This window comes from Canis lupus, chromosome 3 (assembly GCF_003254725.2).
Source record: "Canis lupus dingo isolate Sandy chromosome 3, ASM325472v2, whole genome shotgun sequence".
Taxonomy (NCBI): Eukaryota; Metazoa; Chordata; class Mammalia; order Carnivora; family Canidae; genus Canis; species Canis lupus.
Window position 1 is genome coordinate 62,734,647 of NC_064245.1, and position 27,942 is coordinate 62,762,588.

The 27,942-nt window shown below is 57.7% G+C and overlaps 1 protein-coding gene across 6 annotated transcripts; it reads right to left on the minus strand.

The window, feature by feature from the left end:
* Positions 1 to 26,841, minus strand: UVSSA (UV stimulated scaffold protein A). 6 transcript variants are annotated; one of them, XM_025437232.3, is made up of 15 exons: positions 26,705 to 26,841; positions 25,244 to 25,439; positions 23,946 to 24,276; positions 23,244 to 23,364; positions 22,171 to 22,551; positions 21,197 to 21,309; positions 20,950 to 21,078; positions 12,857 to 12,980; positions 7,279 to 7,417; positions 6,731 to 6,856; positions 5,936 to 6,119; positions 5,396 to 5,507; positions 4,501 to 4,627; positions 2,944 to 3,118; positions 1 to 1,322 (listed from the first exon to the last, which is right to left on the minus strand). In XM_025437232.3, the coding sequence occupies exons 2-14, from the start codon at positions 25,339 to 25,341 to the stop codon at positions 2,944 to 2,946; spliced, it is 2,160 nt and encodes a 719-aa protein (XP_025293017.1). In that variant the 5' UTR covers positions 25,342 to 25,439; positions 26,705 to 26,841; the 3' UTR covers positions 1 to 1,322. The 6 variants fall into 6 exon arrangements, with proteins under 6 accessions (XP_025293017.1, XP_035570116.1, XP_048964545.1 ...); XM_035714223.2 differs by lacking the exon at positions 26,705 to 26,841 and adding an exon at positions 26,033 to 26,698; XM_049108588.1 differs by lacking the exon at positions 26,705 to 26,841 and adding an exon at positions 26,587 to 26,608.
* Between the last annotated feature and the right edge of the window lie 1,101 nt (positions 26,842 to 27,942).

Below are 27,942 nucleotides of genomic sequence, written 5' to 3' on the forward strand. Positions count from 1 at the left end.
GCCAATAAGCACATGAAAATATAATTAATATCATTAGTCAAGTTAATAACAAGTTAATGCAAATCAGGATACCACTTCACACCAAGATGGCTACAATTAAATCAGATAATAACATGTGTTGACAAAAATATGGAGAAATTGGAACTCTCACGCACTGCGGTGAGAATGTAAGGAAAATGGTGCAGCTCCTTTGGAACAGTTTGGCAGTTCATCAAAAAGTCAAAACAGTTGTCAAATGAACCAGAAATTCCACTTCTAGGTGTAAACCAAAAAGAAATGGACATGTATGTCTGTACACAAATGTTCACAAAAGCATTATTCATAATAGCCAAACGGTGTGGAGAGAACCCAACTGTCCGTGAGAAACAGATCAGCAGTGTGCTGTGCCCACACACTGGGTGCCATCACTGCACCATTAAAGGGTATGGGGCTCTGACATATTCCACGACATGGAAAACCCAGGAGACATGAAAGACCACATATTGCTGGGATTCCGTTCACCTGGAAAGGGCAAAGCCACAAACAAGAGGGGGGGGGATGGAGGGAGGAGTGGGACAGGCTTTCTTCTGGGGTGATGAAAGTTCTAGAACCAGGTGGTCCAAGGCTGTACAATGTACTTAATCCACTAAGTGGTACACTTTAAAAGTGTGAATCCTAGGGTGTGTGAGTTCTATTTCAATAAAACTATTTTTTAAAAAACAAAAGCAGTGAGGTAGTTGTTGGCATTCTAATAATGCAGATCCATCACCAAAACGCTTTGTGCACTGGAAATGCAAGGTGTAACACTGAACGGCTCACTTCCCTTTGTGTTTGTCTTAAAAACAGTGTTTACATGAAGTGTAAGGTTTCCTAGAGCCCCTGTGAGTGACCACTGCCCGGGGAAAGGGCTGGGAGTGGGGGGTCACACATGGGCCATTGACCCTGAAGCATGTCACAAGTGGATAGGCTTTGCAAGGCACCCCACCGAGACACAGCTGCCTATGTCACCTCCAGGATCTCAGGCAGGCAGGACCCATAACTAGATGGCCATGGCCTGCTACAGCAGGGGACAGTCCATACCTGCGAGGCATTGTAATTTGAATCTGTACTATTTTCTCATATTGAATACACAAAACAATGGTGGCTGTGGCTACAGCCCAGTCCTGTGTCTGTTTTCCCATCCTAGTGCACCAGCCAAGGGAGAAGAGGAGCTGATGGCCAGAGGAGACCACATACATCGTCTGACCCTCTAATTCAGCGCATAGTTAAACTGGTTTGCAAACTTCTCATGCTTCCTCCGGTCCATCTGATTCATGGCTGTGATCACCCTCTGCACAGCTGCCCTGTGGGGAAAGCAAGTGAGACATGATCAGGGAAGTCTGGCCAGGGCTCTGGGTTCCAACTAAAGGTGCCACAGCTTAGAGAGCCTAAGAGCAGTCCTGGCACTAATCCTGTGGGCTCCCTAGACCCCAAATCTCACCAGCACCAGGCCACACCCCAGGATAAAGGCAGAGCCTGCCCTGCAACCTGTCGTGGAGCAGTGTGAGGGCAGATGCAATTAGGAAGCACCAGATCTGGATCCTTCCCAGCTTGTTCTTGCCCAGCCACATGCACAGCGCCTCAGGGCACAGCCATGGGGCAACAGTGCAGGATATGCAGCAAAAAGCACAGATAGGCAGGTCAAGTGAGTCTCACTGCCTGAGTGCCTGGGCTCTGTGCTCAGGAGGAAGCCACTGAGGCCACCAAGCAGTGATGCCCTGCTGCCCCCAGTGCTTGTGTGACTGCTGGGTGCATCCTAGGGGTTCTGCTACCTTACGAAGGGCATGGTCACCTGTGGCCCTCCCACAGGACAAGTTCTAGGCAATAAAGCTGCTGCCACGAAGCCAGCACGAAGGCCCTTCTGAGGATGGAGAGAGGAGGCTGGGCACAGAGGCCCTGTGGCCAGCACTCTGGGCATCAACACCCAGGGTGCCTTCTACCCCTGGCGGATCTGCAGGAAGCCAGCCTTGTGCTTGGAGCCTGGGGAGCCACACTGTCCTCAGGATGCCGACTCACGAGAAGGTGCAATGAGGAGCCACTCCCCACAGCCCCTGGGGACTCCGTGTGGGCACAGAGAAAGCCACCCTCCTGTCCAACCCGACTCAGGCCAAATACCTGGCAATGCTGGCCAGGAGAGGAGAAGAGCCTCCTTCACCCACTACACTGAGCTGAACACCTTCTAGGGGTCTGCTGGAGAAGGCTGCCCCCCTGGGTGGCCTGATGGTACCCAAGAGACCCGCAGGTACTTCCTAAACAAGTGCCCCAAAGCCTCTGGCAACACCTGTGCATGCAAGACTCATCTGGCCAGCCACAGTGGCGGGAAGGCAGTGACAGTGCTGATGGGTGGCCCTCCTACTCTGGCCCTGCCAAGTCCCAGCCACAGCCACCAGGCAGGTCCAGCTGTGCTGCAGAGATGCCCCATCCCTGACCCACCTCCCTCACAGCACTGGCCAAGCTCTCTCTGATGGAGTGGAGACCTGCATGGTGCCTCCCATCACACCAGCCTTGGAGGTGACTCTCCTGCCCACAGACCACAAGAGTCCTTCCAGGTCAGCTGGGCAAGGTAGAGACATGGAGCTGACTCAGTGCCAGCAGTCACCATGGAAGCCTCACCTCATCCCCAGGAAACGATGGTGTGCTGGTCAGTGACCCCCCACCCCCGCCTCTGCCTACCAGAGAAGACACTCATCTATCAGCTTCAGGGTGACCAGCTCCGGGCTCTGCTCCTGACTGGCCCCCTGCCCCCTGCTGACCAGGAGCACCCATCTTGCCTGGGGACCCAGTGGTCACAGGGAGAAAGGCGTAGCAGAGAGGAGTTAAGGTCTCGGGCCCTGGACCTTCACGGTGTTAGAGAGCTCGGCCAGCCCACTGCAGCACCCCCAAATCCTGGCGTGGGGTGGCAGGAATGCTGCATGCAGCCCTTACTTAGCAAACACCTTCTTGGCGATGCGTGCACGGGCAGTGTTGGTCTGCTGCTTCAGGTCGGCAAGGCCGGGATGCTTCCTCCGCTTGCCCTTGCCTCTCCCGCTGGACTGAGACGAGCCAAGGTCCACTCCCGTGGCGGCCTCCACATCTCTCATAAACTCGGGGTCCTGCCAGTCTGCCAAGAGACCCCAAGATTTAAAGAAACTCCTGATCCCTCCTTGCCTTGAGGGCATCTCAGAGTGCCCACTGCTGGCCAGTGACAAAGGGGGCAGGCATCCAAGGCTGAGTCCCCCACCATCCTGTGCCCCATGGGCCCCTGTGCCCACAGAGGCCAGGAAGGTGCTGGGTACACCCACTGACCCTTCTGGCAGGAAGGCAGTGGAGGCTGGTAGCTGGGGGGCAGTGCCACATGCAGGCTACCTCCCGGCAGCACCTGTACTGGGCCCCAGTGGCCCCCAATTACGGCTGCCTGCTGTTTGCGCACAGCAGGGGCAGCCACAACCAAGGGGTCAGGACGGGCCAAGTTTTTTTTATTGGCCCAAAGAGAACTTGACAACAGGCTTCAGCAAGAGGGGGTCACTTCACCCGGAAAAGCTCTGCTTTTCCTGCTGCACACGGTCGGCCATGGTGAGCTCTGGCAAGGTGGCAGGAGACAGCGCTCCAGGTCCCACAGGGCGTGGCCTGGCCAGCCTGGGGCTGTACCTCTGTGGGGACTGAGGAGAGGGTTCATGGCCTAATGTTCTGGGGCTCCCAGCCCTGGGTTCGATGGGCCCTGCTGTGGCCCTGGCTTGGCCTCCTCTGCCCAACCCTGGTGGGGGCCGGACTCCCTCTAACAGGTGGAGTCGAGGTCCAGGAGACAGAGTGCCATCCCGCTCAGGAGTGACAGCACAGCCACCCTCATGCGCCCAGACCCACGGACAGTGACCCCAGCTTGCGGAAGGCTGCTTGGCACCCCACACACCAGTGGCGGCCACCGGCCCACGGGAAGCCTGTGGCCAGGGTCCAAGGGGCCAGGATGCGTGCCCCACACAGATAGACGGTGAGGCCTCCCCAGGTTGATTTTTTGAAGTGAGGGAGTGCAGGGCTGCACGATTCAGTCCCAGGAATGATTAATCCCAGATTAAGGAAAACTGTCTAAACAGTTTATCTCCCATAATAAGAAGGCGCCACAGTTTAGGAGCTCAGTGAATGCAGCAATTGTTTAAACACCACGGAAAAATACCGGCGCCCGGTAGAGATGGAATGAGCATCTCAGTAAAATGAAGGAGCAATTTAAAAGCCTTTGAAGAAAATCAATAGATGGCGGGGCCGCGTGGCCTTCCTGTGCGCTGGCGGGCCTGCAGCTTGGCGCGCATTGTCACCGAGGTTAGCCCAGGGAAAAGAAAATTGCCCCGCGTGCGAGGGAGGCGGGGATCAATACTGTAGTTAGTAAAGAGACGCTATTTCACATCTGACTGGCCAGCGCCGGCCCGCGGCCGCGGCCGATACCTGTTGTTAACAAGTCACTGAGGGCTGCAGAACCAGATACTCTTCAGGGCTGACACAAAAAATACGCACTTAATTTGCTCCTGAGTGTGAGCCACCAGGGAAGGCCTCGCCCCGCGGATTAGCAGGTCACTGGCCCCTCCCTGCCGCCATCCATGGCCCGGGGGCTCGGACGCCCTGTCAGCCTGAAATCTGACATCTGTCAAAGGGAAAAAACCCACTAATGACCACAAACACGGCCTGCCTGGGACCCTCACATGCAGGCCACCTTCCCTTCCTCAGGGCTCTGGGTCTGCAACCTGGCTTCTTGGGGCAGACAGAGCCCCAGGTGGCCAAGGCTTCCAGACCCTAATGCAGGCAGAGACACTGAGACAGACCACGGTCTGGTGGGCATCCACCCTCTTCTGAGCATGCCCACATGCACCCAGAAAGGGACAGTCACTTCCAGGTGACACCACCTGGCCTTCTGTCTTTTGACATCAGGTGGCCAGCATGTGGCATGTGCCCAGCACATGTGCCTGGGATCTCTTTGCTTCTGCCCAGACACACACCCCCCAAAGCCCACTATGCTGCCCAGGGTGGGCCTTATAGGGTGGCAACTGGCAGCATGAGCTCTGGCGTGGCAAGGCACCACAGAAGGTATCTATCTGGCAGGAAGCGAGCTGCTCTTCCGTCTGGAGAGCAGGCTTCAGCCAGTAATTTTTCTTACCTCTGTTCCCCTTATTTCCTTAAAAATGTGATTCAGAAACCAGAACCCAAACCTCCAACAGATAACATGGTGGTTTCTGGCCATGTGTCTGTGTCTCCTGGGGGCAGCTATAGGAAAACATGGCCCACCAAGAAGCCTGTGTCCCCTGCGGTGCTGCTGTGACTTACAGCCATGCTAGAGGTGGCGGGCGGCCACACACAGGGTCCCAGGCCAACCCCACCCAGCGACCCACCTGCCTGCCTCAGGCCCCACACTTACCTGCACGGCCTGCCTGCCTCTGCTGCTGCTGCCTCTGCTCACGGGTCCTATCTTCCTCATGGAGGGGCCGTCCCGCATCATCTCTTGGGATGATCTTCCCATGGAAAGGGCACTGTAACAAAGAAAGAGCAGTTCTGGTGGCCGGATGGGGCTGCCCACTGTCCTGCCGACCACAGCCCTCAGGGTACATCTGTGATAGAGGGTAGGCCTACACTGGTCTGGCCAAAACCACCTCCCTCCACACTGCTCACCCAGGCTCAGTGCAGAGCAGGCCCAGGAGGCACAGTGGACAGCAGGGACACAGTGACCAGGGCAGAGCAGCCCAGGTCCCGGATGTCAGACTCTCAACCCTGGCCATAAGGTGGTGGCTAAGTGACATCTGCCAGCCACAGACAAGCCCTCCCTGGGATAGGAGCCTGGCCAAGGTAGTGGCTGGCTAGAGCCCAGCACTTTACCTGGCCACCCTGTCCTGGCTCAGGTGGGGCCCCAAGGTGACCATCCCCACATGCCTGTGGCCCCCACTGGCCCTGGCCACCTCACCTTTAGCCGGTCCTGCCGCTCGCAGAGCCGGCCGTCAGGCCTCAGGGCACGGCACCGGTGCCGCACAGGCTCAAATGTCCCCGCAAAGGTGATGTAGCGGCTCTGCAGCATCTCTGAGACATCAGCGCTGTCCACTTCTGTGTCTACCTCGCTAGGTTTCCAGAAGCGGTGCTCAGAGTCACACCTGCAACATCAGACTCTCAGAGCTCCCACAGGGATGCTGCTGGACAGGGCGCCAGGCACCCCGGGGAGGAGCAGAGTGCAGAGACTTCTGGACCCTGTCAGAGGTGCTACAAGCCAAGTCTCTAGAGTCTGCTCTTGCCCACAGCCTCCAGTGCTGCCCCCAGTCTAGGAGGACAGGCAGTGCTAGGCCACGGGGGCCGACCTAGGGGCCACACTCCCGACAGATTGAGGGGATGCAACTGTGCCCACTTCCCATCTGCAGCCCCACAGAGAGCATGTAGGCCAGCACAGTGAGGGGATGGGTCCCCAGAAGGTACATACAGAGCCCCAGGCCTGGCCCATGTGGACATCAGAGGCACCAGAGTCTGGGGCAGAGCAGGATGGGTCAGTTAAGAGCTCTCAAGATACCAGGAGGTGAAGCAGGACATCTCTCCAGGGAGCAAAAGAGAGGTTCAGAGAAAGTCCCAAATCCCACTTTGGGGCACAGTTCTAGGGAGCCTGTGCGTGGTAACTGCCCTCATGCTCCTCTTGTGCCTGGTTGTGTGTTCACAGGCAGGGGACAGGCAAGGAGCAGGCTGGGCACCCATGGGAACCAGATGTGACCACACTCACTTGAGGATCTTCCCAGCCACTGGCTGCTCCTGGCCCCAATAGCACAGGTCCACTCCAAAGGGCACAAAAGGTGCCCGGGCCCGCTCTGCCGCCAGCTTCCCAGCCTCCTCTGGTCCCACAGGTGCCCTGGAGAGGCCACAAGAACAGGACACACTGACCATGCATGCCAGAAGCCAGCCACAGCCACCTGCCTCTCCCCCTTGTCCTCTGCTCTCCCTAGACCTGGGCTCCAGGGCAGCCCTACCTGTCCCCAGGGAGCCGTGCAAGGAGCTGGTCTTGGATCTTTAACCTTCACGCCAGGCCTGGGGGTGCTATGACATTTGTCCCTCACACCCCACAGCCTCAAGCCTCTCTTGTGCCCTGGCTGACATGCCAGTGCTCCGAGGACCCCCTGATGCTGCTGGCAGCCCCTGCCATGGGCACAGATGTTGGCAGGTGCTCGCCTGGCCGGTGCACATGCCCAGGGCTGCCTCCACAGAAGCCAAAGGGGCCTTGCAGCCAGGAGGCAGGTCAGTGCTCCAGGCAGAGGCAGGGCATCTGGACGTCACCTGGGGCTTGGAGGTGGGGGCAAGCGTCCACGCAGCTGATGCAGCTGGGCAGCAGCAGAGGTGGGGTCACATGCCTCCTCGTCCCTCCTTGTCCTCTTCCTCGCTGGCAAGCTCCGCACAGCTGGCTCTTTCTCCAGCCCTGGAACACAGATGTGTCGTTTCCGGCCACTGTTCCCAAGACTCCAGGCAGACCCCCAGGGGCACTGCTGTCACAATGGGACTGACTGCATGTGTTTGCAACAAATCTTCCAACAGCCACAGCCATGCTCCATGTGGCACCTGTTGGGCCACGATGCCTGCGTCTCCCGATGACACCTGCATGGCACATGGTCGTCCCCATGTCCTCAGAACAGGGTGAAAGCAGATTCCTCAATTCTGCTAGCCAGACCCTCCCTGACCCCTGCTGGCCCCTCTCTGTGCTGTCACCATATAAGCTAGGGTTCCAGGGCTGCACAGCACACAGATCAGGAGACCAGTGGCACGCCATCCCTGCCCCTCCAAACTAGCTGAGGGCTTGGGGGCCGAGCACGGCTCACAGCTTAAGGACTGACCCACCCAGAAGGAAACAGACTGAGCAATGTGTCTCAGACAGAGGACGAGACGTCACACAGGCATGCTGCACACTCCTGCGGTGACGATGTACCAAACAGGTGAGGCACACTTGAGTGGTGGGCACCCCTGGGAGCTCTCTCACAGCTCAGGTATGGGGCAAAAAGCCCACTGAGTGTCAGGAAATGGACAGAAAAAATGGATGGTCAAGTTATAAGGAAATTTAAGGACATTAAGGATGAAAACAAAGATCCAAAAAGCTTCCAAAGAAAAGGTGGATACCACGGACAACACCGGCATCAGCAGTGATGGTGAACGTGCCATCTCTGGAGCTCGTCCTGAGAAGACTGAAGGACAAGACATTCATGCTTACAGCTTTCCATCCAGCTTGCTAGCATCTGGCCATGCCCATGAGGGGCTGCATGGGCATGAGACCCCTTCTGGCACCACCGGGAGGTCTGCTTTGAAAACACTCTCAGATCAAGTAATCAATCCGTTAGGGAGGGAAGTGAGTTTGGGTGTGGGGCAAGGCATGTAGGCAAGGCATGTAGGCATGAGCACAGGGCTGGGCTGCGGAGGCCAGGAGGGAGGGCAGTGCAGTCGTCCTTACACCATGACAGCAACTGTGTGCAGGAAACATGAGGATGAATCTTTCGAAAATGAGGGACAACCCTCAGAAAGATCAATTTTCTTACAATTTTATTAATATTTAATAAATGGATTTAATAACCTAGCAAATGAAAGGTCAGAAGAAGAAAGAAACAAGTGGCGACAAAGTGCCTAAGACATCTAACAACGTAGTGATCATTCTTCATGTGGATTAAAGTAGTTCAAGGGCAGGTTTATTAGTTCCAAAACTTTTAGTGATTTGCGGGCCACATGAGACCCACTTACAACAAACGACGCTAGAGACGTGCGAGTAGACTTATGCTCCAAGTGGGGACCCAGAGAAAGTGGGGTGGCAGCGTTGCCAGGATGACATTTCAGTAAGAATGGACACACGAGGAGGGACACGGCGCATCTGGTAAGCAGCTCAGGGGCTCACCATGGTGGGCTTTGCGGACCTCACAGATCAAGGCCAAATCAACAGGCGTGTGGGACGCTGCCTCCAAGAAGCCCTTTGAGTGCACACGCACACCTGCCAGGACCACCAGGCAGTAGGACCCGAGGGGACCTCAGTGTCCCCAGACCACATCTCCAGGCCACGGGGTGGTCAGAAGGAGCCCAGAAACTGACACACACCCTCTGACTCACCCTTCCTGAGCACACAGACTCATGGTGTAGATGGTCCCGCTGAACACACGGCTCCACCCAGCACCCCCCCTCAACACGGATCACAAATACTGCATTTAGAGAGAAAACCAGAGGGGACATGGCAGCACTCAGGACCTGAGGAAGGTCTTGGCTGGGCTGGCACTGCCAGGAGGGACTGCATCTGCTTCAGGCAGCAGGGGCAGTCTGACTTAACCTGGAGGTGGCCACCCAGTCCTATGCTGCACCACAGGGCTCAGCGGACCGGCCACTTTCCATGCATGGTGTTCCCGGTGCATGGCCACACACGCAGCTGGTCTCCTGGGAGCTTCCCGAGGCCCATAGGCCCTTTGTAGGAATCATCTGCCTGCCCTTGCTCCACATGCCTGGAAAGCCTCCTGCTGCCCTTTCTCAGGTTCTGGCCGCTGAGCATGGAGGATAGAGCCACTCGGGTGTAACAGGTCCCCCATGGTGGGGACCCTGCACCAGGCTCCATCAGCACCAGGATGCCCTAGCTCCAGCTCCCCAAACCCCCAACACCTCTACTCGGGATGTTGACAAGGTGTATCACTAACTGCCGCAGAGCCTGTCACGGTCAGCCCCATGAGCGTGCACGCGCCACACGCACACGCCTGGTGCGGGGGATGGGGGGGGCGGCTGATAAGTGGGCACTGTGGCATTTAGATGGATACAATCACAGCCTGAAGATCAATATGAGAATTCCTAGGAGTTACAAGAATGAAATATATTTTTCATTGATTTGTTGTTTTAAACCATTAAAAAGATGGGTAAGCGTGTTAAAGCAGAGTAAATACTCAGAGTACTAAAAAAACACTACCATTTTCACATTGTTGTAGAAAATCAATCTCGCTGACATACTTTCAAAGTAAGACCCCAAAAAGCAGGCGGCACTCCTCAAGCCCGGGAGCGTGCATCCTCCTGGAAGAGCCAGAGGCCACACTGAGCTGGCACTGCCTCCCTTGCTGAGCCTGCCATCTGAGGGCATGGGCCTCACGGATGGGACCCTGCCTCAAATTTACTCCACAGTTGCCTTTAGAAAGAATCCTACACTTGCTCAAATCCCCTTTTTTGTTTAAATTGACCAAGTGGCACCCATTTGCCTGGAGCACTAAGGCAGACAGGGTGGGAGCGATGAATCGATAGCGGGAAATGGAGAGGCTGCGGCTTCCGTGCGGAGTTAGGCCGCCGAGCTTGACATTATTGATTTTACCTAGTTCAGCTGGCCTTGTAATTAAAATGTAAATTTGAGAAAGAGATTATGTCCTGACAGAAATGGTAGGATTAAGGGGAAGATAAAAGCCCCTCGGTGAAAATTCAGAGAAAGAAATGAGAAAGAAAAAGCGCCAGCTTCCGCAGCCGTGTGGATTTAGACGAATCTACTGCAGGTTCACCTGCATTTAATTGAAAAAACAGTGGCGGAATATAAACTAGTGTTATGAACTGACTGACTTGCCCCAGCACATTTCTGTGTTTGGAAACCTCCAGATCCCCGGGGCCCACTGGGGCTCACGGCCACATTCAGGGTGGTGGCCAGGGTGGCATGGCTGTCTTGGGGATGCAGTCTCCCCTGGGTCATGACCCCCAGGGACCCAGGCTGTGTCCATCGCTGCCCCGGCCCACCTGTCTGGGAACGCAGATGGACAGCACTCAGCCCCGATCCATGTTAGCCACTAGCACAATCTTCCAGGTGACAGAATGTCATGAGCCTTACAGAGAAAACGGGTGAGCTGGCACCAAGACCAACAGGGCTTCTGGTTCCCTCCACATGCACCAGGCCTTTCGAGGAAGTGGACATCGGGGGCAGGCCACAGTCAGGTGCCCCAGGAGCACAGAAGAGGCGTCCCACCCATGCCGCCCACCTGCTGCTGGAGAAACACCGAGAGCTCGGTGGAGGAACCACACAATCAGGCTTGCAGGCTGCTCTGTGGGGACAATTTCCCTCTGCTCTGTCCTGGCTGGGTGGACAAGGCCCGGAGGGAGGTTCACCCACCGAGTTCAGGCACGTGTCCTGTAAGCACAGCAGGGTCCACACAGCCTATGTCATCCAGTCCCCTCAGCTACTCTTAGTGGGGAGGCCAAAGGATCCATGGCCGCTTATGACCCTGCCAGCAGGAGTGTCCCTGTGGGTGCCTAGCAAGTGCTTCACTGGGTGCTACTTCCCTCGTGCCAAAGTGGATGTGGCACAGACGAAGCACTCCAGAGACTGCAGCTGTGGTCCAAGTGTGACCCCAGGCCAGAGGGCAGCACTCCCTTCTGAAAGGGCTCGATGTCCTCAAAGCGGGATGTGCATAGGACAAGCGCAAGAGTCTGCAACTGCAAAGTCACAGTCAGAGGATGAGCTGAGGGTCAGGGTGGGGCTCCCAGGCAGGGCCTAGAGCCTTGCAGCTTCACCGCTGTTGGACAACCTGCCGGCCACAGGAGGCTCTTAGGCAGGGGCTACCTGCCACCAGGCTCCTCTGCTGCAGAAACTTAGAGAAGTGACCACACTGAGCGGGCTGTTCCCTGGCAAGTCCTGCCCCCAACTGTTCACTGTCCTGGCCTGGGCACGGGAGGGCGGCCACTGCTCCTAACATGTGCCTTAAGCAGTCCCCAGGCACCTCATGGGTGCAGGTGAGGCCTTTGGCCACAGAGAGCCCCTGCTCTGGGTGGGGGGGGTGGCAGTATAAACCAGGGATGGCAGGGCCATTTCAGACGCAGAGCACGGAACAAGAGACAGGAAGGTTGCCTAACAGTCAGAGGAAGACCCAAAAACTAAGGGAAGGCCCACGTGGCTGGAGCAGAGGGTGAGGCATGCACACAGGTCCCTGGCGGCCAGGGAGCAGGTGTGAGTTGCTGCTGCTTCCGCGTCCAGGTGGGTGCCTGGGGAGAGGTCACCTGGCTGGTGGATGGCAAACAGGAGAGGAACCAGGGCTGTGCTGTTAGGTGTCAGGTCTAGATGTGCTACCCTGGGCCACACCTAAGCTGCCAATCATCTGAACAAATTCACATTTCACCTTCAGATCCAGAAATCAAATGGTTTGTTTTGCCACAGAAACCATGGGTCTTGTTTTTATTTGCTTCCTGTGTGTGTGTGCAGGTAGATCCTGTGGGCGCACACCCCTGCTCCCCAGAAGGCCACCATCCTGGGGTGCAGGTATGGAAAAGAAGGAAAGCCCAGACAGGAGAGACCAGTTGCAGGTGGGTCTGCATTTCTGGAGCAGCCCTCCTCTGTCACGAGGTACACAGGTGTCCTGGGCCAGACACAGAGGCTGTGACTTCACAGACAGCAAGCAGGGGTGCCCCAGCTAACAGGGCCTGGGGCCTCGGGAGCCTGAGAACAGGGTGCAGCCACTGCTAGCCACCGTCTCTTTCCTGCCCCATGTGGCCTTGCCACCTTGGGAATCACACCACACCCCCATAGCACTCTCCCCTGGGCATTTGGTGCCTGCCCCACTCCTGGACTCCCTCCTAAGTGCTGAGACCTCTGTGTCCCCCACAGGGCTGCCTCTTGCATGTAGCCAGCTTGGCTGTACCCCCTGGATGGGTGGTGGAGCCGGCCCAACACAGGGGCAGCAGGAGCCCACTGCAGGGCAGGCCTAGGGGAGGAGCCCTGGCCAGAGGTTTGCCTGGGACATGAGATCTGTGGTGTCGGCAGGTGGGGCATCCACCACAGCTGGCTCCCCTGCTCAGTGGACCCCAGAACCCAGACCCAGATGTGAGGTCACACTCTAATGGTCAGCATCCTTAGCAGGATCCTGGCTACCCGAGTTGTACTCACCGTACTCAGGCCGCAGGTGGTCGGGGATGCAGGCCTCATACCCCTCCTTCTCTGGAACCTCTACAAAGTCCCCGTCATCGTCGTCATCGTCATTGTCCTCGTCCCTGTCCCCTGGGGTTGCCACCTGTGGAAACACCCCCAGACCTGTGTATAAGCACAGCACAAAGGCCCAGGAGTTCCCAGTCCTGCCTCTGTGGAGACCTTTCTCCGGGCTGGGGTCCAGCGTCAGGTACGCTGCATCACCTTAGACAAAAGATTGTCTCCAGGCCTGGTCCCACTTGAGCTCATGCCAGGTCCATGGCTATCCCATCAGCCGGCCATCTAGGGTCCACATCCAAACCACATATAAACTTGCCCCACTGCCCAGTGCCCTTGGAAATGCATGAAGATGCATGGCTGTAGAGTCTCATACAGTAGATGTGTTTCCAGAGCCCCAGGAGACTGATATCACCCAGCAAGAGGCCAGCTCCCAGCTCCCATGACAGCACTTGTGGAATATTCTGTCTTTAAGAATGACTTGTTTAAAAAGCCACCAAAGAAACCATTTCCTCTGGTTGAGGCCCCCTTCCCCATCCAGGCTAGTGTGGTGAGGAGCCCTGAGCCACCAGAAAAGAGCTGGGGGCCCCCTCCATGCCCCCCCTACCCAGAGGGCCTGAAGAACCGCATGGGGTTGGCTTCCTTTCTACAAGACCCGGATCTCTGCCCTTGCCCTGCTGGCTGGGCAGCACCTGGCCCGGAAAGTGTGGTAGGGACCCTGCCCATACAGGTCGTCCGCAGAGCAGGAGTGGGGCTTCTGTAGGTGGCCCCACATTCTCAGTGACCCCCACAGCCCTAGGATAGGACTTGGGAGGGGAACAGACCATCAGGACCAGTCCTTCCTGAGAGGGAAGCACCCACCCCACTGCCAACCCGCCTGGAACACTTGGGGGCCAGCTGAGCCAGACCAGGGTGCGGACTGCACCACTGCCACCAACAAATTCAGTCCCTCCAGAAAGGAGAACCCTGTCGGGTGGGTGCCCATGACATGAACCCTCAAAGGCAGGAAGAGACAAACTCTGGATGGAGAACCATGCGGCACATGCCTTCACTTCCAACGGCTCTCCTAGCAGCACACCTCGGGGGCACAGAGGAGACCACACTGTGCCCAGTGGGTCACAGATGCCAGCTGCACCCTCACAGCAGCCAGTCCCCGCAGAGCCAGGCCTGGTAGCGGCCACGGCGACTGGGCATCAGCAGCCACATGGGCCGTACCTGCGGTGCAGGACGCCCGCCTTGAGAGGCATAATCAGATGCAAATGCACTTTGTTTGGGTACAACCCACGGTGGTGCATCTGGGAAGCACGGGAGACATTCATCATCGGAAACTGTAATTTTTTGTTATCAGTCTAACACTGATCAAAAGGGAAGCCTGTCTCCACCACTGACCTGTGAAACGTCCCAATTATACTCTTTGGAAATGACAGGGGCACTTAACTCCCGAGCTGGGCAAATGACGGCGATCAATCACGTTTGAATAACAATGAGCCACGGACCTGAAAATTATTTTTGTATAGAATCTACCCAGGAATTTATGAAAGGTGGAAAGCAGCCCAAGGTTTTAGGGCATTACGGTTCTCGGCTAGTGCAGTGCGTATCAAACACTAAACAGAATTTATGTGTTTTAATTTTCTAAAAGGTAGATGTGGACTGGGTGCTACAATGCATAACACGGAGTGCTGGATTTTAAATATGGAGGTCATTTTCATAAAATATGACGCTCACCGCTCACACCCTTCAATTTTGCCAGGGACTTTTACTAAATTTTCATTTCCTAAAAAATATTCAGCTGCTTAGCTAACTATTAGGAATTATACCCTCTTTCTCCCTAACTACAACTGTTTATTCCCCAGATGAAATATGGAGCCCCGGGCTCCTCTTTGTTCTTAAATTAGCACTGACGAGGCCATACCAGGCAGCACACACCTCCAGGAGGACGCTGTCCTCTGCAAGAGCCTGGGGACTCCCCCGGGGTAAGAGCCGCCCCCCCCCCCCAGGGTCCCCGCAGCTGGGCCTCTGGCCTCTGTGGCAACGCACTGGTGCGCGTGAGTGGTGAGCTCTCTGGCTATGGGGCGGCCCTCCCCACCCACAGCGGGTGGTACAGCGCCAGGTGGACTTTGTTGCCAGTATCAAATCCACCCTCAAAAGCTCCCAAGTTCAACATCTCGTTCCCAGGGCTCCTCAGCTCTCCGAAAGCTCCGCAGCACAAAGTGAACTGGACGTCAAACCCTGAGCCCAATCAGGGCAGCGCAGTGACAGCCAGTGTCCAGAGGCAGAGGAAGCTCTGCTTCCTCTGCTTCCCCAGGACTGCTCTGGTCAGGCAGTCACCACTGCTACGACACCTGTGTGACCTACTAAGAACATGGACACCACCACCAGCCAAACCAGAAAGCCCTGCCTGAGACCTGTGTAAAGCAGTACAGTCTGGGGAGACTGAGGCCTGCAGGAAGAGCTCATGGGAGCCAGTCCTATGTGGGGCAGTGAGGTGGCCACCTCCCCTCAAGGTCAAAGGTCACAGGTCAGAAACAGGCCTGAACCAGGCAAGCAAGGTCCTGGGCAGGGAGTGGGCAGGGGCATATGGATGCTGTGAGAACCTTGGGAAGGAAGAGAATCATGTCCTCAAATTGGGGTCTACTTGTGAACTGTTCTCATGCTGCTGGGAGCAACAAACCACACAGAACAGTCTTGAGAACCCCCCCCCCCACTGCATCTGAGGTGTGCACCCATCTTCTCCAACAGGTGGAGGCCCTGGCCGGTGGTCAGAGCCCCACGGCCCATCGGACACCTCCCTCACTGGGCAGCCCCTCGGGAGAGGTCAGCCAGCCCACAGCTGCAGGGAGGTGCAGGCCGGGGGCTCCAGCCTTCCTTGATCTCATACAAATGGATTCGCACCCACAGTTAAAAGGATTTAGAAAAATGAGCCACTGGGATCATAATTAAACAAGCAATAAAATGGCTAAAATATACAACACAATCAGCTTACAGCAGTGGGGGTATCGGGGTTACTGATTGTTTGAGGGGAAGAGGAAGAGCGACCTGGCTCTGGGAGCAGGTCTGCCCGCCAAACGCACGCCTGAGATGCAGCTGGGACCGTTAAATAAATTTTGTACGATCTAATTAACTCGGTGCGCAATCTCAATTACTTTTCACCCAAGAAATCACTTTTGTTCAGTTTTATGTGTGTCTGTTTCCCTTTTTAAAAAAAAAAAAATGATGTAAGGCCTCGTCAGACAAGTGAGCTCCGAACTGCATTTGTCTTTCAGCGGCTTGATGGCCATGCATTTAAAACCCCATTCTATCTTATAAACTAAAAATTAAACGTGCTCAGCTGTGATGGTCGTCATTGCATCTGCTATTTATATGCTAATGCCCTCCCTGGAAGGCCGTGCAAATTGCCCAGCCAGGCCAATATCTCATGTGCATCTCCAGCGGCTGGGGACGCGCCTTCAGAGGGCAGAGGACGGTGGGGCGCATGCTGACCAGCAAGCAGGAGGGAACAGGGCCCCTGACAACAGCACTCAGGGCCACACAGAGCCTGCTCGGATGCAGACAAGGCTGCAGAGACAAGGTCCCCCACTTAGAATAGAGCTGGTGCAGATGCATCACTGCATTCCAGAGTGACCGTGGCCCCGTTTCTTGTCTGATCCAAATCAGCGGCAGGTTGGGGTTCTTGACAGGCCTTGCCTTGGAAACTGCTCCCACACCGCACCCGGCCTGCCAGCAGTGCAAGCCATAACACCACGGGGCAACGGGACACCTGGGGGTCCATTTCCAGAGCATCCGTCACACAACACAGAAGCCTCAGGCAGTACCTGGAGCCTGTGCTGCGGTCACCCAAGCAGGGAGGCCACCAGCAGGGCATGGCCTATGAGAGTGGGTAGGTGGTGGGACAGTACATCCTTCCCAGTAGACTGAGGCTTTTCCCCTCAGGCGGGTCTCACCTCCCAAGGAGGTGGCCATCCACACAACAGAAGCCACTGTACATGCTGTCCTCCCTCAGCCTAACCTTCTCGGGCAAAAGTGCAGGCAGACATCACCCTCTGAGACTGAGGCTCAGGGCCTCCCCCAGACTCCGTCTTCCCATCTGTGTAATGGGGTAGTGACAGAGTCACCTCGTAGGGATGCTCATAGGATCAAAGGGATGACATGTGAAGGTGTTAAGAGCAAGGGGTGCGCACAGCACAGGGAGGGCCCGGGTGTGGTGGGGGGGAGAAGGGCCCTAGAGCCCCAGGGCACAGGGGAGGGGCTGGCCTGGGCAGTTGGGTGCCTACCTGAGTGCTCTCTGGCCTGGTGAGAAGGGCGGAAGGCATGTGACCCCTCCCCTGGCTCCCAGCCCCTGGCTGCAGCCGCGTGGCCTTCAGTGTGATGGAGGGAGCCATGTCACCAGGAAGGTTGTTTACCGGCCCTGCCGAGCACAAGGTCCCTACTGCTGGCTGATTTAGTTTCCCTGCCTCCCCGGCCTGCCTCCCTCGTTCAACATTTCATTCCCTGGGCTTCCTGCTCTGTCCTTTTCACCTACAGGAAGCCAGCCCTCATGTGGCTCCAGCGGCATGGAAAACTTGTCCCACACAATGGCAGCTGGAGCACCCAGGACCCCTGCCCGCGTCACACGATCTGCCAGGGACGCCTGCCCTGAGCCACGTGGTCCGGCTGCGTTTGGAATAGTGAGGATGTGTCCCCTGGCAGAGCCCTCGGCCGCCACGTCAGACTGCTGATCAGACCAAAGCACCCACACAAGCATTTTACCCACTTAAACACACAACCCAGTCGTTCAAAAAAAACCATACTGCTGATAGTTTATATAAACTGGTGCTCCAGGTTAATGTTTTCAGACATATTGGTTGGTAGGAAATTAATATTTTGTTAATTACACAATACAAAATAATCTCTGTTCTTGGCCACATAATTAAACCGCAGGCAATTTAAAAGTTTATAAAGGATTTTTATCAGTTTAACGAATGTAGCAGCCACAGATTATTACACCTCTCCCGCAGCAGCAGGACTGGAAACTAAATCTACCGAATGATGCTCCACATTGATCTATTTCAGATTTATCCCCAGCTGCTTCCAAACAGAACTGAGACACACTCTATAAAACAAACAGTTAAACATATTTAAACTGGCTGAAATATATCTTAAAGACGGAACCTCCGTGTCAAGAGGAAAACAATACATAGGAGCCAACAACTACACAAAACCCAGAACCAGGATACCTTCTAACTAACCGCCCTGTGGCTGGTTCCTGTCGGGCTGCGGGGAGGACAGCTCCCAGTCCCGGCCAGGAGCCCTGTGCTCATCCTCTCTGACATTTCTGGCAGAAGTTCAAAAATACTTAGGTCCCACGTTACGGATTAGTGTCCCCAGCTCAGCCTGCGGAGCTCACGGTTCCAGCGCCACCCGCTAGGCCTCTGTGAGGTGGGGAGACGCGAAGGCAAACGACTGAAAGCCCCAGACGTTTGATTTGAAAATGAGTGGAGCACACGTCGTTCATAATTTCTAATTACCACAGCGGCTTCTGCGGCCGCCCGGCGCGGGAGCAGATGTGCAGATACGGGCGGCTATTCTGGGAAGCGGCGCTCACCTGAGCGGGGCACTGTCACTCAGCCACTCGGGCCCCAATCGCTTCATCTCCAGGCGCCGCTGCCCGCCAGCACGGATGAGCACAATCTCCAAGGATTTCAGAGCACTGTCTTTTTAAAATCAGTTTGTGGAGAAGCATCTAGGAAGTGTCCACTGGGCTGACGGAAGCTACACTGTCTCCGCACATGCAACTCCAGGCTACAAGGTCCCAGTGACCCAGGGGTCTCTGTGCGCCCCGCTGACCCTGTGTAGGAGGGGCAGGGCCACAGAGCCTGCCCCCACCAGACGCATCCTCTGATGCCCTCGATGCTGGGGGCTCCCCAACAGTCCAGCAGATCAAGGTGCTGACTGGAGCCCCTGGGTCCGCTGGGGGCAGCAGAAGCCACAGTACAGCTGGGCAGCCCCAAACTGGACCCACAAGATCCCCAGGGCATCTGCTAGAGAGGGGACCTGACCCACCCTGGCCACTGCCCACTGGTCGCTGGGGGTACCAGCACTCGGGACACAGCAGCCGTCCTCCCTGGGTCCAACAGGACACCCGCCCTTGCCCTGGGGGCTCAAACCATGAGGCCAGGGTGGGCTGGCCGGCATCAGGCCACCATGAAGGTTCTGCTGCCACCTCTGGGCTCAGTGTCCTGCCAGCCCCAGCAGTGCTACCAATCCCCAGGCCTGGCAGGACAAGACCATCCTGCCCAAGCAGCCCTTACAACCCGGGGCTCTTTCAGCCCCCAAGGGCACCTCCCTCAGCTCCTGCAGACCTGGCCGTGGAGAGGTGGTCTTCATGCAACATGGGCTGGTCCTCAGGGCGCCATGAAGGAGGGACCCAGGGGAGCCACCCGGCCTCCCCACCCTTGCCTGATCTCAGGCCAGCCTCCGCTCTGATGCTGTGATCCTGGCTCTTCTAACATTCGGAAAGAAGTCCTTCCTGACGTGCTGGGCAGAGTGGACCAGATCACTTTCCTCCTGACACCAGACAACAACCTCCCTTCATCATAAAAAAAAAAAAAAAAAAAAAGATCTTGATCAAAATGCACAAAACTAACTTCTTAGTGAAGTCACACACCTGAAATGCTCTTCGAGGAATCTCGCACCCACAGAAACCCACTAGGACATCAGCCAGCAGAGGCGAGGCTGTGAGCAGGCCCTGCTCCTGCCCAGAACTTTCCTGAGACAGCACAGCTTCATGGGAGAAAGGCAAGAGTGCCCTCTGCCGGTCCCCGTGGCCTGCATACCCTGCACCGGGAGGACAGCCGCCGGGGCCGCTGCTCAGAGGCACACCAAGGGCAGGGGTGCTGTGACAGGTGTCCAGGGGCCCCATAGGGGTCCAGTTCACTAGGTGCTGAGAGCCAGGTGTCGGCCCCCATCCATCCTAGGTCTGAGCAGCTCCGAAGCTCTTCTCTTCCTCACCAGGGAATACTGTTCCTCCACCCCAGAATTCCTGTTGTTAACAGCTACATCTGCCCAGAGCCAGGCCAGGAGTTGTGGTCCAGGGGCCTGGCTCCCAGCAGAGAGGTGCACTCTGGAGGCTGTCTTCCTGGTTCTGACACAGCGGCTGCTGTTCCAGCTGTGGCTGCCCCTCCCTGCTGGCAGGCCCCGAGGACACCTGCAGAGGACACGGCTCTCACATCCCTTTTGGACATTAAGGTCCAGATCCTGGCATAGGCTCATGGGAGGGGGCACCATTTTCGAGGCTCAGGGTTGCTGCCCAGTGTCTGGTATCCCAGAAGCTGATGGACTTCCTGGCACCCCATTGACAGGTACGATGTCCCTGCGTCACCAGGTTGCCCGGGGACACAACCCTTGAGAGGACCAGCATCCCCCTCTCAAACCACATGGTGCCTGGAGGTGCCACACAACCAGCAGACACATATCCTTGACTATCCTCCCCAAATGGGGCACCATGTCAAATGTTCGCCCTGCTTCACTGCCCCGGAGCTCCTCTGTGGAGCCCCGCTTGGGACCATGGTATCCACCTGCCCTGGCCAGGGACACGGCCCTCTGCACAAGCCTGAGAACAAGTCTGGATTCTCTGTCTCCTGCACGCACCCTAATATGGTGTGTCCTTGGCCACAGCGCAGGTGGACAGGATGAGACCCTGAAGCCCAGAAAGCCTTTCCCAGCTCACGGGAGGCTCTGCTGGGGGCACTTGGGAAGGTTTAGGCAGCAGAAGCACAGCAGGGCTGGCCTAGTTCTTGGGCCCTGTGATCTCCCTCCTAACTAGAACCTTCTGCCTCCTTCCCCAGCTCTGCCATGCCCTCCTGCCCTGGACCCTGTCCTAGCCCTTCATCCACAGGGAGGCCTGCCTATGCAGTGCTCTCTCACCCTCCCGGTCAGACCATCCATTTCAGGAAAGGAGCTCCCAGCGAGGTAGAACCAGAATATTTCTGAGTGCCAGTGATTTCTTGCTCACTTTGAAAACTGAGCTCAAAAAGTAGGTCTCCTCACTTTCCCTCCCCCAGTCCGCTGGCAGCACTCACCTCCCTCCTGTGCCCCTCCTCAGGCTTAATGTCCAGCTCTCCCGATCTCCTCAGGGCGGTTTCCAGCTCCGCCTTCAGGTCAATGGCAGCTTCTAAGTGTCCACCATGGACCCCTGCACGGGTGAAGAGCTGCCAACGAGGGGGCGCGTCACTTGAGCAGGTTAGGGCGCCCTCCCTCACACCTTGCGTGCCCTTTGACGTGGCCCCAGCACCCCCAGCATGTGTGTCTGGTGGGAACATGCATTACCTGGACCCAGGAGCACACGGCTGGCAGAAACTTGTTTTGGATAAGCTTGAGTGCATCGCGGGCCGAGTGGATGACAGCGTGGTTGTCCTCGTCCTCATGCACCCTCAGGCCGTCTGGAACACAGGGTCAGCAGAGGACGCGGGGCAAGTTGTCCGCCTCACCCATCCTGCCCCAGCCACACTCTGCCCAGGACCCCACACCTCACCCCAGAGACACAGACTCACTACTTTAAAATTTTGATTTTGGTGGAGACCATTTTAGCCAGACTGCACATCTCCCTGCACACAGGCCTGAAGACCCTGCTCATCCCACAGAACCTGTGGAAGCCCTGGACCCCCACCCCCTGGGGCTGCCCCTTACCACTCTCAGGACGGAGGCTCAGTCCCAAGGGGCTCTTTTCACATCCCGCCACCCCAGCCCATCTTTGGCTGGGCACCCCCCCCTCTGCACACTGTCTGTTCCCCTAGACCCAGCCAGACAGTTCCCCTGGGGCTGCTGGACCCAAGACGCCTGAAAGGTCTTCACACAACTAGGTAGCCTGACTGCTCTTCCTGTCGACATCCCTAGCAGGCTCCCAAACCACCCAGAGCCCACACAGGGTGCAAGCCACGTGGGGCCCTTTGTATCTCTCCTATGTCATCACGAACATGGTGAGAAGCCGCTCTCCAACCACATTCTCCTGCAAGCCACAGAGGCTGGCCTGAGCCCGACAGTCACCCTCTGAGCCCGACAGGCCTGGGAATGGGCAGCACAGCCTCCCCAAGGGCTCCTCAGCTCCTCAAAGTGTCAGCCTTGCCTGTCACAGGGAGGACCTCAGGGTGGGACCACAGGATCCGAGCCTCATGTCACCCCTCACCCCAACCCCGGAGTCTCTGCTCTGCTCACGGTCCCAAGAACTCCGGCTTCTGCCAGCGTCCCTAGGGCCCATGGCTGACGGTAGAAAGCCCAGGCCAGCACGCAGGAGCTTGGGTTACCTGAGGAGAGCTCCACATCCAGTGTGTACTTGTGGGACCCCAGGCCATGGCGCCGCACAAACCCTTCTCCGTCACTGTCGCTGTCACTGTCACCATCACTGTCCCCCTCCTCCTCCTTGGCCCCCGTGGCAGTCTGGGGTGGCCCCTCCCCACTGACGGCTCCCGGAAGGTGGGCACAGGCGATCAGGGTCTTGCTGCAGCAGGGCTGCTCCTCGTCCTCATGATTCACAGCACCGGCCTGGCAGCGGGCACTCTCCTCAGACACAGGGAAGTCCACCAGAGGTGACGCTGTCCCCAGGCCTGTGGCAAAGTCAAATGGCACCAGCAGCCTGAAGCAGGTCTCCACCTCCGTGAGGCAGCTCCGGATCTCCTCGGACATTTCTGCAGACACAGGTACTGCCTCTTGGGTCACCAGCAAAACAATACCACCTGCCCCCAGCGCAGGGCCCTGATCAAAGGGAAGGCACATGCCAGCGGCAGGTGGGCTGGGTCCTTGTGTGCTGCCTGGCCGTTGTGCCTCCGCTTTCCTCCCCCGACAGAGGCCACTCCCTCGGATGAAGAAGCCACAAACACAGCTGCACAAGGCCGCCCCGTGGGATGTCCTTGGTCACACACACAGGTCTGGACTTCTGCCATGAAGCTTACTGGTGCCCCCAAGGATACCAAGTGGATGCGCCACCGTGGACAGAGAGAGGCCAGGGGAGAGCTATGAGGACACAGCATTTCCCAGCACTCCACTGAGAGCTCATCTCTACCATGGCACTCTGGTTGGCCGCTTCTCAGCAGAGACCTCCCTGGGGCCCACCAGCACCATCCTCAGGGGGCAGAGGCCTGCTGCCTGTCCCTCACGGAAGGGTCAGGTTTTGAAGTGGGGGCGCTGGCAAGAGCAAACAGGGGCTGTGAGATGAACAGGCACATGTCCCTGCTGCCAGCCTATAGACCTTTGCGGACGCTCCCATGCAGCGCCGCCAGGGGGCGTGGGAGAATAGTGGCTGTCCAGGGGTTCCGGGGGACAGGGCTGGGGCTGCCCACCTGCCACCCCCATGGCAGGGTGGTCCCTCACACGCACTCACCCTCCATCTCCCTGACGGCCCGCTCAGACCTTTCCTTGTAGATTCTATCCAAGCGTTTCTGCTTCTCCTCCTCCCGCTTCCTTTCTGCCAGAGTCCTTGCGCTCACATCCTGAAAATCCACCTGGGAAATTGAAGTAGACATGAGACCTGACCACACAGAACACAGAGAGAATAAGGCAAACCAGGCCTGAGAGAAGACATGCCCATGAGCCAGGCCCTGTGTGTCCCTGGCTCCAAGGCTTCCAAACACAAGGAGACACGTGGACAGCAATGATCGATCCCCCACAGGAGCACAGTCAGCAGCACTTCAGAGAGCGGTATGCTGCTTGCCCCACCCCGGGGGGCCTGGAAACACCCCGGGAGGGGACTGCAGAGGTGCAGAGCCAGGCGGCATGTCAGGCTGCACCGACTGGCCCAATGCCCCGGGCAAGGCCTGAGCTGCCAGGATAGGGGGACAGAGGCAGCAGCAGCCAGGACCACCAGAGCCCACAGCAAACCCTGACGGGATTCAACTCCTGGCCACAGGACACTTCCCCCCATTTGGGCTTTCTGTGGAAGTCAGGACCAGAGACCCAGCTCCCTCCACATGTCTTCCTTGAAGAGCTGCTGCCCCACTCCCGGAAGCCCTCCACACCCCTAGCTGGTAGCCAAGTGGCCAGGCAAGTGTGTCCACCAATGCAGCACAGAGTGCAGCCTGCCCACCTGTTTGCTGTGTCTTAAGAAGTGGTAGCCCAAGGCGAGCTTCTTGTAGGCCGCCCCGTACTTCTCATTCCACTCGTGGACAGCCCGGGTGGCAGCCTGCCTCAGCTTCTGGGCCACCTCCTTGGGGGGCGGCAGGGGCTGCTCATGGTCAGTGCCCAGTGTGAGATCCAGAAACTCCTGGAAGTTTGAAACAACCAGCATCCTGAACTGGTGAGACCGGGCAAAGAGCTCGTCTATGGCCTGGAATGCAGAGAGGCGGATCTGGGCATGCTCCTGGCTCAGCTGGGTTGTGAGCAGGTGGTAGGTGTGGCTGAGATGCTCCTCGGAAGACCTGGGGACACCCGTCAGCCTTGCATTACACGCTTTGTGTGCGGACAGCATGCAAAGCAGCAGGGACGCCCCCACTCTTCTAACCTTTGTCCAGAACAGGCTGGACAAACTGCAGCCCTCGGCCCCTGCCTGTTTCTGTATGACCACAAGCCAAGAATGGCTTTTACAGGTTTAATGGCTGAAACAAACCAAAAGAATACTTCATGACATGTAAAATCAGGAGATCCAGTGTCAGCACCCAGTTGGGACACAATCATGGCTGCTCCTTCACTTTGTTCATCAGTACTGTCCACAGCTGAGTGGACACAGCAGAGGCTTATGGCCCCTAAAGCCTAGAGTGGTCACCAGCTGGCCCATCAGACAAAGGCAGGACAGACTTCATGCCAAGCAGAGACCCCGGCCCCCAGCCTCCCCTGCAGGTGCAGCAAAGGAAAGGTCAGTGGAGCTTCTGGGACCTGCCCTAGGAGCCACCACACACCCTGCCTCCTCCTGTAGTCCTCTCAGCTCTCTTCCCTGCAAGAGAAGCCACTGCTGTTTGGGGGTGTTCTGGGTGTACCATGACAGCTGATCTGTGCTGAATTTTTTTTTTTTTCAAAAGCTAACGACGTCATTAAACTGACTTCAATTTTCCTGTTTTGTAAATGCAGGATAAGGACAATCAGCGATTGTGCACCTGTGCTCTCAACAGAGCCATCCTTAGAAGTGTTCTTGCCGCACCAGCCTGCCCCCAACCCCAGAACGGGGGGCCCACAGCGGGATGGCCTGCCAGGGCAGGGTCCCCAGGGCCCTGGGGAAACATCCTGTGCTTTCCCTCCCCACACACAGGGGCCATGGCGGAGGCAGGCAAGGCAGGGCTGGGACGGACCAGGCGGGAGGCCGGACCCCAGGGGAAGCCCCACAATCTCCTGGGGGCGTCTCAGACTTGCTGAGCCAGGGATCGGCATGAATTGCTGGACCTGAAGACATACTTGCAAATTTTCTTCAGTTCCTTCATCTTCTCAGGATTCAGCTGGGGTTCTCCCGAAGTCGTGAGCTCTTCTACCAGCTTGGACAGTTTCTGATCCATACTAGAAATGCGCGTGGCAGAGACGCGAGGTGACCACCTAGTGCTTCACAATTTGTGACATTGAACTCCGCTGCACCCTGGGCTCTTCAGGGGGTGACCTGGACAGTGAAATACAATTCAAGGTGGTATTCTGGGCACAGCCAACAAGACCTTTTTGGTGGTAAATTAGAAGAAGCGCAACCACAAAGTATTCATTCTGGAGCGCTACGATCCCAGGAACGGGAGAGGTGTGTGGTAGAAAAGGACAACAACCATCTAAATAAAACTTAAATGAGTTTTGCCCAAATGTGACTGCGGTATCTTCCCTTCACAACGCCGTTCATTCACACTCACACAGCAGCCTCTGCACACCACAGAGCCTCAGGGCTAGACTTCTGTAACTGCACAGAAAAACCCAGATCACGTCCAAACTCCAGTGCTAAGCACCCAGAGAGCTGCAGGAAGGAACTGGTAGGGTGACGGCAAGGAGAGAATGTGGGGCAGGAGGACAAGGCCCAGGGAGCTCGGGCACTCGGCCCGGACGGAGCCTGGGGCAGCAGGGGTGCCGGGCTAGCTTGCAGAGCTGTTTTATTCGGTATAAGGAGGTGCCAGGCCCAGCAAGGCGTACACAGCCTCTCCAGCCAACACCAATTCATGCACACTCGGCAGAGGCAGGTAGCTGCTCCCCTGAGCCCCTCCCAGCACCCCCTACCATGGACCATGGATCCCTCTGGTTGGACTCTGCCCAAGTTCCTCCGGCCAGGGCACCAGGGCTATGCCAGACAGAAGAGGGCGCTGCATCCCCGGGAAGAGGGGATGGTGTGGGGTGAAGAAGGGGAAGAGGAGGAGGAAGGAGGAGAGACAGTGTCCTGAGGAGGAGGAGAAGGAAGGAAGGAAGGAAGGAAGGAAGGAAGGAAGGAAGGAAGGAAGGAAGGAAGGAAGGAAGGAGAAAGAAGGAGGAGGAGGAGAAGGAAGGCGGAGGGGGAAGGAGGAGGAGGAAGGCAGGAGGAGAAGGAAGGAAGGCAAGAGGAGGAGGAGGAAGGAGAAAGACGAAGGAAGAGAGACTGTGTCCCGAGAAGGAAGAATGCGGAGGAGGAGGGCGACGACGACGACGGAGGAGGGACAGTGTCCCGGGGAGGAGGGAGATGAGGAAGAGGAAGGAGGAGGAAAGAGGCTCAGTGTCCCGGGGCGGAGGGAGAGGAGGAGGGAGGAGGAAAGAGAAAGGAGAGACAGTGTCCCGGGAGGAAGCGGGGGACGAGGAGAGACCCCGGGCGGAGGGCCGCGTCCTGGGGAGAGGAGGGAGACGTCCGGGTACGAGGCCTGCCTCCAAGGCCCGGGGCGAGCCGCAGACCCCGCCTGGCATCGCGAACTCCGCGACACCTACCGCGCATCAAGCCGCTCGCCTCGCCCCGCCCCTTCCGGAGGAGACCCCGCCCCTGTCACGTGCCCCAGCTCGTCGCCGTCATTGGCTCGCCCTGCCGCGGGCGGTGCGGGGACGAAGGTCAGCCCGGCGGTGCCCGCACCTACGCACGACGTCACAGCTGTCACCTTAGCCCGCCCTTTCCGGCGGAGGCCCCGCCCGCCCCCTGTCACGTGGCCCCGAGCTCGGCAACCAATGGCTCTCCCTGTCCCTGGGGCGTGGTGACGCAGGCGCGCTCCCGGCGGGTCGGGAGGGCCGAGGCGGGCGAGAAAAAAGGAGGCGGGCGGGCGCAGCAAGTCCTTAAAGGGGCCGCGTGCCCGGGTGGGGTGCGGGTCCAGGCGCGGTGGGCCCGAGGATTACCTGCTCGCTCTCCACGCCGCGATCGCCCAGGAAGGTGCGATCCCCGGGCCCTGCCACCGCGACCGGCAGGCCGAGATGGCCCGGGTGAGGCCCGAGGAGCGGGAGGGGGCCCTCCAGGGCCGGCGTGCCGCCGGGGCTTCTCCTGGTGCTGGGGCGGTGGGGGGGGGCGTCAGCTCCGGGGGCTGTCGCCAGGCTTCATCTTCCCTGGGACGCCCCTCGCCCCTTCCCGACCCGCCGGGGTTCCTCCGCCTGGACTCATGTCCACCTGGTCGCTCGCTCTTCCTGCAGCCCGTGCCCAGCCCGGTGCTCAGCCCCGTGCCGTGCAGCGGCAGGTGCACATCCTTGGGCCCCCGGACACCTCCACCCGTGGGGTCAGGGCCAAGCCTGTCCTCTGGGGCCGGGGACCAGCGGCGCAGAGGAGAGCCCTGGGGGTGAGCCCCTCACCTCTCACGCCTGGCGCACCCGAGGGTCCCCTGGCCTCACCCAACCCCTGCTTGGAGCCTGGGCAAGGAGCGCCCTTCACCCAGCATGGCCCTCACCCCCAGGGACTGAGGCCTCTGGCGCAGGATGGGATGAAAGCACCACAGACCTAGGTGCACTGGAAGGACCCCATGGACATGAGTGCTCTCAGTCTTGTTCTTAATGGCAAAAGGTTGTCACAGCCCAAGTGTCCATCAGGAGATGGTGGATGAACCCCAAAAGCAACCAGACAAAAGGCCCAAATAGTGTGATTCCACTGACACAGAACGTTCAGAGAAGGCAGATGCGTGATCTGTGGCCACCAGTGAGGAGTGGCTGCGGAGGAGCCTGTTGGCACACTAAAGTGCTGGTGGTGGTGGTGC

Bases quoted from the DNA above. Each gene is read 5' to 3' on its own strand.
- UVSSA (XM_025437232.3), bottom strand. From the start codon at position 25,341: ATGGATCAGAAACTGTCCAAGCTGGTAGAAGAGCTCACGACTTCGGGA. The intron at 6,857-7,278 runs GTGACGTCCAGA...TGGCCTCTCCAG, and splicing joins CCCCCACCTCCAAGCCCCAG to GGCACCTGTGGGACCAGAGG. The intron at 3,119-4,500 runs GTGCGTATTTTT...GTCTCTTGGCAG, and splicing joins CACACTCAGGAGCAAATTAA to ACTGGCAGGACCCCGAGTTT.